Genomic DNA, 12,469 nt, shown 5'->3' with positions numbered 1-12,469 from the left:
TTCATGCTACTGTTTCAAAAACCAAGAAATATTTCAGAGACACTAAGCCTTACCTATAATAAGCCGTTGGAGCTTTAAAACTGGTTTCCTATTTGTTGATATAAGTGTCTGTATGGTATAAGTAAGCTAGCATAGAAAACGAAAACATATAGTTATGTTATCTAAGGGTGAGAATAAGTTAAAACATTACTTAACACAATAAGGCACTTGTAATCTTTTATAAGTTCTAATGCATAATTTATATAAGGAAATTTCATAAGCTACCTTAAGGTAAGTATAAAATAGGAAATGGTTCATATGTAGTATCACAACGTAAACCAATTATCAACTACAGGGTAGGCTTCTTATTCAGTACGCACGTGACCGTCATAGCGCCTGAACGCGCCTGGCATCCTGGATGGAGAGCAGCTCGTTGGCTCAGCTTCAGTCGCAAATATTTAGAAGCTTCTGCGACAGCAAAAACAACCATCAACTCGATCATCACATCACGAATTGCCCCACTGCACGAATCGAACTCTCGCGCCGATAAAACCGTCATCGCAAATAATAACTGTCGACATATTCGACACCCGCCGACACCATGGTCCAGATCAGCGAGGTGAAGGGTAACAAGCGAGACAATCGCACAGCCGCCCATACTCATATCAAGGGCTTGGGCTTGAAACCAGATGGATACGCAGAAAAGCAAGCGGCCGGATTTGTCGGCCAAGTCGGCGCGCGTGAGGTAAGGACCGATTGAATCAAATATTGACTTACGAATACTTAATCGTTTGCTAGTCCTGCGGCGTTGTGGTGGACTTGATTCGGGCTCAGAAGATGGCTGGCCGAGGTGTTCTGTTGGCAGGAGGACCTGGAACTGGAAAGACCGCTCTCGCGCTCGCGATCAGTCAAGAATTGGGAACCAAGATTCCTTTTTGCCCCATTGTTGGCAGCGAAATCTACTCCACCGAAGTCAAGAAGACCGAGATGCTGATGGAGAACTTCCGAAGAGCCATTGGCCTCAAGGTCCGAGAGACGAAGGAGGTGTACGAAGGAGAGGTTACAGAACTCACACCTGAGGAGGCCGAGAACCCATTAGGCGGCTACGGCAAGACCATCAGCACACTCTTGATTGGACTCAAGAGCGCGAAGGGACAGAAGAAGCTCCGCCTCGACCCAAGTATCTACGAGGCAATCCAGAAGGAGAGGGTTACGGTCGGCGACGTGATCTATATCGAAGCGAACACGGGTGCCTGCAAACGCGTTGGCCGATCAGACGCCTACGCCACGGAATTCGACCTGGAGGCGGAGGAGTACGTACCTATCCCCAAGGGTGAGGTACACAAGAAGAAGGAGATCGTGCAAGACGTTACGCTACACGACCTCGATGTGGCCAATGCCCGTCCTCAAGGCGGCCAGGATATTATGAGCATGATGGGCCAGCTGATGAAGCCCAAGATGACGGAGATTACAGACAAACTTCGTGGAGAGATCAACAAAGTGGTCAGCAAGTACATCGACCAGGGTGTTGCTGAGCTTGTGCCAGGCGTTTTGTTTATCGATGAGGTAACACATATCCCATCCCCCCTGTCATAACGGGACGGGAACTTTGAGGCTAACCGATATGACGTTTGATAGGCACATATGCTCGATGTGGAGTGCTTCACCTACCTGAACAGAGCCTTGGAATCGCCCATCTCCCCCATTGTGGTCTTGGCCTCCAACCGGGGAATGTGCACCATCAGAGGCACTGACGACATTGTCGCGGCTCACGGAATTCCCGCCGACTTCCTCACACGCTTGCTCATCATCCCCACAACGCCCTACGAGGCGGACGAAATCAAGCGCATCGTGCGGATACGCTCATCAACCGAAGGCGTCTCAGTATCAGATGCTGCCATCGACAAATTCTCGGAACACGGTGTCCGTATCAGCCTGCGGTATTGTCTGCAGCTGTTGACACCTGCAAGGTAAGTCACTGTGGCGAGAGGGGAGACCCCTGGGTGAAATAATCCGAGACACGGTTGCTGACTGAAGAAACAGCATTCTTGCCAAGGCCAACGGCCGCTCGCAAATCGACGTTCAGGATGTTGCTGAATGCGAGGACTTGTTCCTTGATGCCCGCCGAAGTGCCGCCCTCCTCAGCAGCGAGGCCGGGCGAGGATACCTTGCGTAAAATGGAGGGATTGCAGAGCCTGAGGGGGTTGAATTTCGGACTAGAAGGCGCTGGGTGTGAGGGAAGACGTGTCATAATTACTATTTTTAAAAGGAGCTACTTGGTTGATAGGAAAGAAAATACCTGACCTTCAGCTATTTTGTACTTGATAGGGAACCATGGAATACTACAGAGAATTGGCGTCGGGCTGGCTCAGATTGGCCACTGGCTATCGACCGTTGACCATATCAAGATATGAGAGAGAATGGCATCTGCAAATACCTGTCTAACTTTAGCTTCTCTTTAGGTGGGAGGTCTGCCTCCCTTGTCTTGTGCTCCCATAATGTTAAGCTAAATCTAGACCAAACAACAAAGTGGCACCCTCCTACAAGCCCTTTGATCATTCAGCAACCATTTCAACTTCAGCATCCAAGCCCTAGACACTGGGCCAAATGGGATTGGATGATGGAGCGAGAGCAATCCTGCGTCACCAATGCCAGCCCATCTCATCTTATTTCAGCTGCCGTCTCAAGTCTTGATGGGAACTGTTGGCCCGCATAACTAAATATGGTTAGATATTCAAAGAAAGTCGCCCTTGAATGAGTTTATGCATCACGTGCTACGTATAAACTTGTGCCAATTTCGGGGACGACATTGTCTCTGTTTCAGTCCCTGCTACGAAGCATTCCAGCCCCAGACTAAGACCAGACATAGTCCACATTCCGGCTCTACATTGCACTGCATTGTCGTTGTTGGATGAGGCTGGAATCAACAAGGGGCTAGTTAGAGTCAGAATGTGTTGTGCTTGGACCAGTTGAGGGTCGGTATTCACATCATAATGAGCGGACGTGCTCTACATGGGGAGACAAAAAGATGGACCAGGGAGGAAAGGGAGAAAAGATGATATATCATGGCAAAGTCCGTGGGTTACGGTTCTCTTTGTGAGCGTTTCTTGTTTCCCGTCCTGTTTCGTTGGGTCCTATCACATTCGCTCACATTCACACACACTCTCATTCTCTCACTCATTATCCGGTCCTAACTAACAGACCCCGGTTCCCTTTCGTCCTACTTTACTAGGGACTGTTCCCGACTGCGGAAAATACCTTGTTCCCTGTTCCTGGTACCGCACGCTTCCTAGTGGTTAAGTGGCTGCGGAAGTGCTGCTGTTGCTGCCGATAGACCAGGCCATACATTGGATGTGCAAAACCAGGACCAAGCTTCAAGCCAAACCTGCAGAGAACCGGGACGTGTAGGGGTATTCCCCGCTGTTCACTCTAAGCAAGCACCCCCTGGTGCAGAACGGTTAATCTATCTTGCGCATTGGTAAAGAACACAGTGGGAGAGTTGAGTTGAGTTTATCAAAGAAAAAGAGGGTGTAATTGGACGAGAAGAGAAAGGTTGTGAAGTTGAGGTGACAAGAAAAGAAGTGAAGAGAAGGGAACCCAAGGGTTCTAAGAAAAGAAACAAGAAAGGACAAGAGAAGAGGAGATCAAAGAAGGCGATAATGAGTCACGCCTAATTTCCCACTTTAGGCCCCAACGGAAAGAAAGAAAGAAAGAAAGAAAGAAAGAAAGGAAAAGAAGAGACAGTGTTACTGGTGCAAGCAGTTTCATTGTTCTTTGGAGGCTACTGAATGGGCTACCGTTAAACACACAAAGACACGGCCCTGCACAGACAGGCAGTGGTCCAACACTGCGAGAATAATCCCATCTTCTTTCAGTCAAGAAAGGGAAAGAAGAAGAGAAGAGAAGAGTCTATTCTGAGGAACGAATAGGCCATAATAACACACGATCATTGATTATATCTTTATTTCCTATATCTACCTCATCAAGAAGTTGCGTCTCCTCAGCTCATCTCTCGGCCTCAATTTCAACGGCACCGAGACCAGGGTACAGGGTCTACCACTTCCCGTTCGTTTGCCTGTCAGAGGAAGCAAAGGAAAGCAGAAAGAGAATCAAGCAAAAATGACACAAGTCATCTCTTTGGTTACGCCCTCCCAGGCTATGACCCCGGCCCACTCACCCATGGATTCTGATGACTACGATAGGCCCCGAGCCTTTCGTGCACTCCCCGACACTCCAGACTCTCCTAGTCCTCGCACTGCTGGCTTGGGTAGAAAACGTGCCGCTCCCATCAACCCTTCTGACGCTAGCTATGGTAGACTTGAGAGACTCAAACTGAGTACGCCCAGCAGTATGGCAAGCAATGAAACTACAAGAGATATTTGTCTCTGCACTCCGGCGCCCAAGATTCCACGACCTCGAAATGGTGAGTGGCTTCTCTCTTTTCCCCCCCATTCTTTCTTTGTTGATATGCTATGTACTTGTCGTTACAGTGAAGTTTGGAGTTGTGGATAGTGACAACATTTATGCACAAACATCTTTCAACATATATTCAACATCATAACTGACCGTTGCCAATAGCTTTCATACTGTATCGCCAACATCACCAAGCACAAGTTGTCGCTCGGAACCCAAACCTGTCCAATCCTGACATATCCAAGATTATTGGAGAACAGTGGAAGGACGAACCTCAAGAAGTCAAAGACAACTGGAAGGCACTGGCAGATGAGGAAAAGCAACGCCATCAGCAACAGTATCCTGACTATCGCTATCAGCCAAGACGTGGAAACAAGTCGCAAGGCCTCCGATCAGGGTCTATCTCCGCTGATGACTCTGGAAGATGCTTAAAGTGCAACCTCCGGTGCATTGCAACCCCCTCAACCCCTGCTACACCGTTTCCTACCCCAACAGCAAGTGAAGGCAGACCTCCCCCGTACCCATACACGCCGACCTTGCGTGATTCAGAAGCAGCTCGTCGTGGAAGTTTTGGCAACCTCGCTATGAGGCAACAACAGCCTTTAAAGCGGTCTCCTTATCGAGAAGTGGAGGAATACGGTCCTGAGTCGCCAGAAATGAAGAGACGCCGCTACAACACTACTGCCGGCTATCACCCAATATCATCCCCGGGGCAGGGGGGACGGGTGTTGTCCCTAGGAGCGGCTCCCCAGAGACCGTACCCTGTCACACCTCTGCCCGAGCCGTACTTTACTAGATCAAAGTCAGGACCGATGCCTCCCCCACCGCGACCAACAGCGGGAGGACCCTGGCCTGACCAGGAACATCGAGGCCGGCACCCTTCCTATGATGATGAGTCCCTCAGACTCCCTCCGCTGCAGACTCAAACTTCCATGTCTCCTACAAATACGCCAGAGGTCGATATTCGACAGCTCCAGACTCCAGTCACGGGTCTTGGAATATCGAATGCTCACGACCCTCAAGCTAGAAGCGTTGAGGCTATGGTTATGTCTATTCCGTTCACCCGAAAGCTATCTGTGCTCTCTAAGATAAATCACACTCCGATCAGCTCTCTAGGTTCTGGAACCTTATCTCTCGAGAAAGTCGAGAACAGGGGGGCTGTCATTGCCGTTGAGGGACCGAAGCCAAGAATATTGAAGCAGGTTGGCTTACTGGTTGAGCGAGCGCTTTCGACTTCTAGCGAAGTCGCACTCAAGACATGGGGGCAGATGGCGGAAGACGATGTCAGCAGCAACGGAAGTGGCTCACAGAACAACGAAGAGCCTCCAGACCCCAAGGCCAGCCTCGTATCATGTTTCGAAACGATGATTCAATGGCACCAGAAATCACGAGAGATGGTAAAGCACATTACCACCCAACCCGAGTCATTGCGTGGTTCACAGTGGGAGAGGGATTCAGATTCACCGATTTCCCGACGTGGTTCTATTGAAGAAGATAACACCTCCCGATCATCGCGGGATGACAACGGGAGTTCAAAGATACCGGTTGCCCTTATTAAGGAAGGATTCAGCCTTACTCATTCAGACTCATTCGCCTGCACGATACCCATTGCGGACGCCTATGCACCGATCGACCATTGGCAGTGGATGGCCACTCTCTGGCGCGGTACCATCAATCCTGACCTTGTTGTCTACGTGAAACCAAGTCTAGAGGACGAGATCGCGAAGTGCGGAACGGTCGATTCCTACAAGGGGCTTATGGTTGTCCGTGTTGCAGTGGGTAAAGACTTGGACGATGCAACCGAACGACGAATTGTTTTTGAAGTCATTGAATGGGTACGGGGAGGGAGCTTCAGAGAGAAAGCGGACAAGACGCGATGAGATGATGGAAATACCATAAATCCTTTTTCTCTTTTGGAAGTGGGCGATGAAAAGGATATTGTCAAGATTACACCTGGATCTGAGGAAACTTTTTACAACACAGCATATCTGGTGGGTTGTTTATTTGGAGGAAACATGTGTTGGTTCAGTTGATATCACATTCCTGTTAACAGGAGTAAACATGTAAAGTTTAGTAGGTAGGAGTCCATGGCGTCAATACTCTCAAATCTGTTTGTTTGTTTACATATATTTCCAATGATGAGCGTAGTTTGAGCCAAGTCCGCAGACTAAAGAGACAAAGAGCACAACTTGAAATACTAATTATAGCCTAAAGGAATAAGTATCTTTCCATTCTCTTTGTTTGACATAGGTACACCTGACGTCTTACAAGTGATACTGAAGCTATTGATATCCCTGCAACTCGGTGGAGTTTGAGTTTACCCCTGCATCAAAGTACGTACCTTTCCTTAACCGCTAAACGCCGGGAATGACTGCCGCCATCGTAATTTATCCGAAAGCTAAACGCGCCCCCGACTTTAGGGACTTAACTCAAGTACCGCTCCACCACGCACTACCTACCCAGACAGCTCCCCTCCCGTCTAATTAGTACTGTACGCGCCTCAGGAGACAGCATCAACAAAGACAAAGAAAAGGCCGACGACATTCCTCCTCGATAACGTCCCAGAACACTTCAAGTACTAGCGGTGCCGGCACGATGCCCTACGATCTCGACAACATATTATAATGCCGGATTTCAAGCCTGGGCAGACTGTCCAACTAAACGATGGCTCTAAAGCCATCGTTCGTTTCGTGGGCACCACTCACTTTCAGGTCGGAGATTGGATAGGCGTTGAGCTGGAGAACAAGACGGGCAAAAACGATGGAAGCGTTCAGGGAGAGCGTTACTTTGATTGCCCTATGGGCTATGGCATGTTTGTCAAACCTGTGATGGCCAAGATTATCGCACAAGCACCTACACCAAAGCCGGCTGCCCGAAAGCCCCCCGCCAGGCCAAGCAGTTTCGCACCTACTTCAGGTAGAGCTTCGAGCGCGGCGGGAGACGCAGGCTTGGGTAGGAGAAAGAGTCTCAATGCTCCCAGTCCTAGCCCGGTACCTAGGGTGTCCCGGCCGACAAGCATTGCAAGAGTAGGTGCTAATGTATAGCTGTTCAGTTGAATGCTAACCCGGATCAAGTCTCCTACGAAATCTCCCACAAAGCAGTTGAGCGCTGCTTCAAGCACTACTGTATCCCGAACAGGAACACCATCGAACGCGCGCGCCCCTTCCGTTGGAGCAAAGTCGCGCCCATCAGTTGGGGGACCACGAACATCCATGGGTCCTCCGCCACCCACTACTCGAACAAGACAAGTATCTACCTCGTCAGGTACAGCACGAGCTGCATCCGTAGTACCGAGGACAACGACTAGCCGCATGTCTTTGGCCGGACCACCACGACCAGCATCTCGACCAGCATCTCGGCCAAGCTCAGCTGCCAGACGGACATCTGTCGACTCACAAGCAAGAAGGGGCTCCTCGGACAGAGACGATATTGCTTCCCCTATTAAGGATAATGGGGACATTCTTTCACCTCAACCAAGGAGTCCTGTTCAGGCGAGAACAAAGGCGCTTGAGAAACTCACAGGTGGACCTTCATCGCGAACAACCACACCCCCTGCAGCACGAAAACCTTCATCGACGACCACCGGACCTCGCCCTGCTGCAAGTACGGCTGCAAGTAGAGAGATCGAAGACCTCAAGGCCAAGTTGAAGGTTTTAGAGCGCAAACGGGCTGAAGATCGAGATAAGTTGAAGCAACTTGACAAAGTCCAGGGCGAAAGAGACAAGTTCGAAAGTGTTATCCAAATGCTGCAACAAAAATATCAACCGCAACAGCAGGAAAATGCTGAGCTGAAGAAGTTGCTGAAAGAGGCAGAAATGCGACTCGATTCCGTTGAAGAGCTTCAGGCAGAGCACGACAGCATACTAGAACTGGCAACACTCGACCGAGAAATGGCGGAAGAAACAGCAGAAGTCCTGAAGGCCGAGCTGGAAGCCCTGAAAGAGAAGGCTGAAGAGATGGAATTGGAGGTTGAGATTTTGCGGGAAGAGAACGAAGAGTATAGTAAGGGAATGGCCCCCGAAGAACGAGCAAGTTCAGGCTGGTTGCAGATGGAACGGGCGAACGAACGACTAAAAGAAGCTCTCATGAGATTACGCGACCTTACTCAGGAGACCGAGGAAGAACTGAAAGGTCAGATTAAAGGGCTTGAGGAAGACGTAAAAGAGTTCAACACGATGAAGGAGGAATTCTCCAAGTGCCGCGAGAAGCTCGAGCAGTCAGAAACTGCCGTGGAAGATCTACGCCAACAACTCGACAATGCGCTTGGTGCCGAAGATATGATTGAAGATTTAACGGAGCGCAACATGAGCATGTCTGAGCAAATCGAAGAGCTGAAGGCTGTCATTGATGATCTTGAAAGCCTGAAGGAGATCAACGACGAGCTCGAGATTAACCACGTGCAGAATGAAAAAGAGATGCAAGAAGAACTCGACTTCAAGGACAGTGTCATTGCTGAGCAGGCTCGACGAGCAGGCCAGCAAGAAGAGTCGCTAGAGGATATGGAATATACCCTCTCACGCTTCCGTGAGCTGGTGACAAGTCTGCAAAGCGACTTGGATGACATGAAGGCCTCACAAGCTGTCACCGAGGGCGAGTCAGAGAAACTCAACGACCGATCTAGGGCCATGATGGATCTCAACATGAAGCTCCAGATCTCCGCATCCAAGGCTCAAGTCAAGACTATTGACCTTGAGCTTCGACGACTGGACGCTCAGGAAGCCGAGCAGCACCTGGAGATCGTTAAGCTATTCCTTCCTGATACATACAAGGAGGACCAGGATTCTGTTCTTTCTCTCCTTCGCTTCCGCCGTGTGGCCTTCAAGGCGAACCTCCTCAACAGCTTCATCCGAGAACGACTCAACGGACAGCCTCATCCAGGACACGAGGACGACGTCTTTGCTGGATGTGATGCCTCGGATAAACTCGTCTGGGTGTCTACTATGTGCGATCGCTTCGTCAACGACATGACACAATGCACCATTGAGCAGTTCTCCAAGTACCAGAACGCACTGCACGAGCTGGAGCCTGTTGAGCGAGCCTTGAACGTCTGGATCGACGGTCTTCGCCGTGACGACCTAAAGGAGAAGACCTGCGCCGATGAGTTGCACCGTACAATTGCCCTCCTTTCTCACTTGGGAGAGGTGCACATCTCTAACAGCCTGGCCAACTATGCGGACGATCTTCACATGAAGGCCATGGTCATGCAAAGCCACCTCGACTCCGCAGCTGTCTCCTTTACTACCGTGCGAGGCCTTGTTCAACGAGTGGTTCCTGCTGAGGGCGAGGAGGATGAGCTGGCTCAGCATTTCGCGAAGAAGTCTGAGGCGGTTGTTACTCATACTCGAGGCACTAAGGTCATCGCTGCCAAGGCTGTCCGAGCCCTTCAGGATTTGCGAACTCGTTCTCTGTCTCTACTGCCAGACACCAATGAAGCATTTGAGCAATGCTGTGAGGCGACGCAAGAACTTGCTGATCTAGCACGACAGATCGGTCTTGGCATCCACAATTTGTTCACTGCTGACGAGGGCCGCACTGAGCCCTTCACCTACGCAGAGGTACAGTCTGCTGTTTATAAGACAGTCCTCTCTGTAAGCACCTCAAGCGAATCGGACCTGTTCTCTACATATTTGTCTAAGCTGCGAGCCGTCACCACCCAAATCAGTGACCTGGTGTCGCTTGCTACCGATCTGGATCAGGTTCAAGAGTTTGATGTCGCTCCTGCGCCCTGGCGACTGCGATCGCAAGAGCTCAAAGCTCTCAAGACCATCCCTGTTGACGCGGAGGAGGAGCTGCGTCGCCTCAAGGAGGAGCATAGTGAGGCTCGTCGCACCATCGCCCAGCGTGATGAGCACCTCAGCACTGCTGTCCTCAAGATCGAGACACTCGAGTCCAGAATGCGTGATGCCCAAGCTAATATTGATCGCATTGCCAAACTGCAAGAGGAGCTTGAGGCTTCAGGGCAGCAGATCGGTAGCCTTAAGGAGGACATTGAGAAGCAAGATCGTGAGCTCAAGAATCTCGAATCAGAACGCGATAAGTGGAAGAAGATTGCCAGCGATAGCCGTGCTTACGCTGATGGCGCCGATGCTGCTGGAGCCAAGGCTGGTCAAGAACGAGCCGTTGCCACAGCTCGCGAGATGGATGCCCTTAAGAAAGACATCGAGAGTCTGCAGTCAGCAGTCCGATATCTGCGCGAAGATAACCGCCGGGCCCGTACATCTGAGCAACATAAATACGAATGGCTGGCTGAGCCACTCAAGAAGCCCATTTCTGTCGCTGAGCGGCGCCGTAACATGATCACAACTGAAGGCAAGGATGTCCTTGGTGAGCTCGTCAAGATGGCTTCTTCAGCTTCCCTTTACGACTTCTCTTCCCTGCCTCAAGACAAGCTCGCCTGGAAGCCTGTGCGAGCAACGCCGCAGTATCACGCAGCCAAGCAGATGGAGGACTATGCAAGCTGGGAATCCTGGCAAGAGTCGGTCCTTAAGAAGGCCCACATTCTCCAAGGACAAACAGCCAACGCTGAACGGAGGAAGAAGACGCCCACAGCAGCTCGTTTACGCATAAAGTTGCCTGGTGTCGATGGGAAGGTCGTGCCAGGATCAGGAAGGGGGGTCCAGATCGTGGGATCGCAGGAATGGGAGGCTCTACAGGGCCGATTTGCTGTATGATTATAGAATATTACATACCCCTTGATTTCGTCTTTGTCTTTCATCAGTTCTGGTGGATTTTGTTGGTATGAGAGAACGAATAGCAAATCTACGTGGCAGAAGCAAGCTTTGTCAAATCACCCCTGGCATTCAGGGGCTTTTAGCAATTGAATCTTGAATCATTTCATCTTTTTTGTTCATATGTGATCATGCTTGATCCCTGGGTATCTCTATCCTTCCCAGATCATCGCACCCTCTACATTTCGTACCATTGTTTCCCTCACGCTTTGCCCTTACCCTTCTTATCCTTCTTCTTCTTACTACCACCACTGCTGCTCTCTTCACCGCCACCTCCTTGTGCACCCATAAGAGCCGACATGGGATCTCCACCACCCTGCATCTCCTTCATCATATCCTTAAACAGATTCTCAGAGACACCACCACCCGTCATAGCAGCACTCAGATACGGCACCAACTCGCCCATTTTCCATCCACGCGGCACAGCGGGCTTGGGGTAGGGCTTTCCAGCCTCGGGCTGTAGTTGGCCTCCAATGCGGACACGCAGACCGGGACTGTCTTCGGTCGTAGGGTTCTCGCGTAGGTGTTCAGCAACAAGACGGTACAGATGATGCTTGTTCTTAACAGGGTGACCAGGCGTCTTCTTCAGTCCGACCTTGACACGGCCGGGGTTCGCCCAATCCTTCGGATGCACTTTTTCAGGTTCGAAGAGTGTTGGTAGGCGTAGTCTCGAGCAGGCGTTTGCGATCTCTCGAGCGAGGGGGTCCTTGACAGCGAGTTCAGCGCCGACACGACGGCCCTCTGCGCGGGATCGTGATGCATCGAAGTAGACGGGATAAAGACATTGGAAATCGGCGTAGGCAGATCGATCGGCCGAGGCGGGCATGGTACCACCAACAGGGGCATCGGCGGGGACGATGGCGGGCATCTGACGAGGAGGAGCTGCAGCAGCGGGAACTGTTTTAGGAGCGGCCTCAGACGGTTCGACTCGGCGCATGATATCAGAGTCGGCGAAATCGTCGATATCGGCCTCGGCAGGGTCAGAGTCGAAGTCGCTGTCCGACACCTCTTCTATTCTTGGGTGGGACATTTTTGCGGTTTTGGTGGGTGAAAGAGGAGGAGGAGGAGGGGTAAAGTTGGAGGGGACGTTTGGTAAGTATCGGTATCCTCCAGCGGTCGAGGAAAGACCGAACTCGATATAGGCGCTATCACTGGTAGGGTGAGTACAATTGAGGTCCAAGGACTCGGGTTGGTGATGGTTGAGATGAGGTTGAGAGATATGGGGTACAAGTGGGACGTGGAAGGTGGCACTTTGCCCATGAAGTTCACCAGGCCCGGTGTGGGATGAGCCTCAATGTGGGGTACAGCAGGTAAAGTTGTTGCTCACCGAGTTCACCGAAAGTAATTCT

At 50.8% G+C, this 12,469-nt stretch overlaps 4 protein-coding genes across 4 annotated transcripts; 3 read left to right on the top strand and 1 right to left on the bottom strand.

Moving 5' to 3' along the window:
• The first annotated feature begins 421 nt into the window (after window positions 1–421).
• BKA55DRAFT_568337 (TIP49 C-terminus-domain-containing protein) lies at window positions 422–2,513 on the top strand. The gene is made up of 4 exons (XM_046192809.1): window positions 422–724; window positions 778–1,545; window positions 1,618–1,949; window positions 2,023–2,513. Exons 1-4 carry the CDS (start codon window positions 581–583, stop codon window positions 2,153–2,155), a joined length of 1,377 nt encoding a protein of 458 aa, XP_046049238.1. The 5' UTR covers window positions 422–580; the 3' UTR covers window positions 2,156–2,513.
• Window positions 2,514–3,684: 1,171 nt separating this feature from the next.
• On the top strand, window positions 3,685–6,547 carry BKA55DRAFT_615070 (uncharacterized protein). Its single transcript, XM_046196702.1, has 2 exons — window positions 3,685–4,402; window positions 4,558–6,547. The coding sequence occupies exons 1-2, from the start codon at window positions 4,099–4,101 to the stop codon at window positions 6,270–6,272; spliced, it is 2,019 nt and encodes a 672-aa protein (XP_046049237.1). The 5' UTR covers window positions 3,685–4,098; the 3' UTR covers window positions 6,273–6,547.
• A 289-nt stretch (window positions 6,548–6,836) lies between these two features.
• Window positions 6,837–11,190, top strand: BKA55DRAFT_568332 (dynein associated protein-domain-containing protein). Its single transcript, XM_046192808.1, has 2 exons — window positions 6,837–7,418; window positions 7,467–11,190. The coding sequence occupies exons 1-2, from the start codon at window positions 7,017–7,019 to the stop codon at window positions 11,061–11,063; spliced, it is 3,999 nt and encodes a 1,332-aa protein (XP_046049236.1). The 5' UTR covers window positions 6,837–7,016; the 3' UTR covers window positions 11,064–11,190.
• On the bottom strand, window positions 11,191–12,410 carry BKA55DRAFT_568330 (signal recognition particle, SRP19 subunit). Its single transcript, XM_046192807.1, has one exon. The coding sequence runs from the start codon at window positions 12,148–12,150 to the stop codon at window positions 11,323–11,325; it is 828 nt and encodes a 275-aa protein (XP_046049235.1). The 5' UTR covers window positions 12,151–12,410; the 3' UTR covers window positions 11,191–11,322.
• Window positions 12,411–12,469: the final 59 nt, after the last annotated feature.

Source organism: Fusarium redolens (assembly GCF_020744475.1).
Source record: "Fusarium redolens strain MPI-CAGE-AT-0023 chromosome Unknown BKA55scaffold_8, whole genome shotgun sequence".
In the NCBI taxonomy this organism is placed as follows: domain Eukaryota; kingdom Fungi; phylum Ascomycota; class Sordariomycetes; order Hypocreales; family Nectriaceae; genus Fusarium; species Fusarium redolens.
This window is presented reverse-complemented; position numbering and strand designations above follow the sequence as displayed.

Coding starts and splice junctions, on each gene's coding strand:
- BKA55DRAFT_568337 (XM_046192809.1), top strand. CDS start 581: ATGGTCCAGATCAGCGAGGTGAAGGGTAACAAGCGAGACAATCGCACA. Junction 725..777: donor GCCAAGTCGGCGCGCGTGAG/GTAAGGACCGAT, acceptor ATCGTTTGCTAG/TCCTGCGGCGTTGTGGTGGA. Junction 1,546..1,617: donor GCGTTTTGTTTATCGATGAG/GTAACACATATC, acceptor GACGTTTGATAG/GCACATATGCTCGATGTGGA.
- BKA55DRAFT_615070 (XM_046196702.1), top strand. CDS start 4,099: ATGACACAAGTCATCTCTTTGGTTACGCCCTCCCAGGCTATGACCCCG. Junction 4,403..4,557: donor GATTCCACGACCTCGAAATG/GTGAGTGGCTTC, acceptor CGTTGCCAATAG/CTTTCATACTGTATCGCCAA.
- BKA55DRAFT_568332 (XM_046192808.1), top strand. CDS start 7,017: ATGCCGGATTTCAAGCCTGGGCAGACTGTCCAACTAAACGATGGCTCT. Junction 7,419..7,466: donor GGCCGACAAGCATTGCAAGA/GTAGGTGCTAAT, acceptor ACCCGGATCAAG/TCTCCTACGAAATCTCCCAC.
- BKA55DRAFT_568330 (XM_046192807.1), bottom strand. CDS start 12,150: ATGTCCCACCCAAGAATAGAAGAGGTGTCGGACAGCGACTTCGACTCT.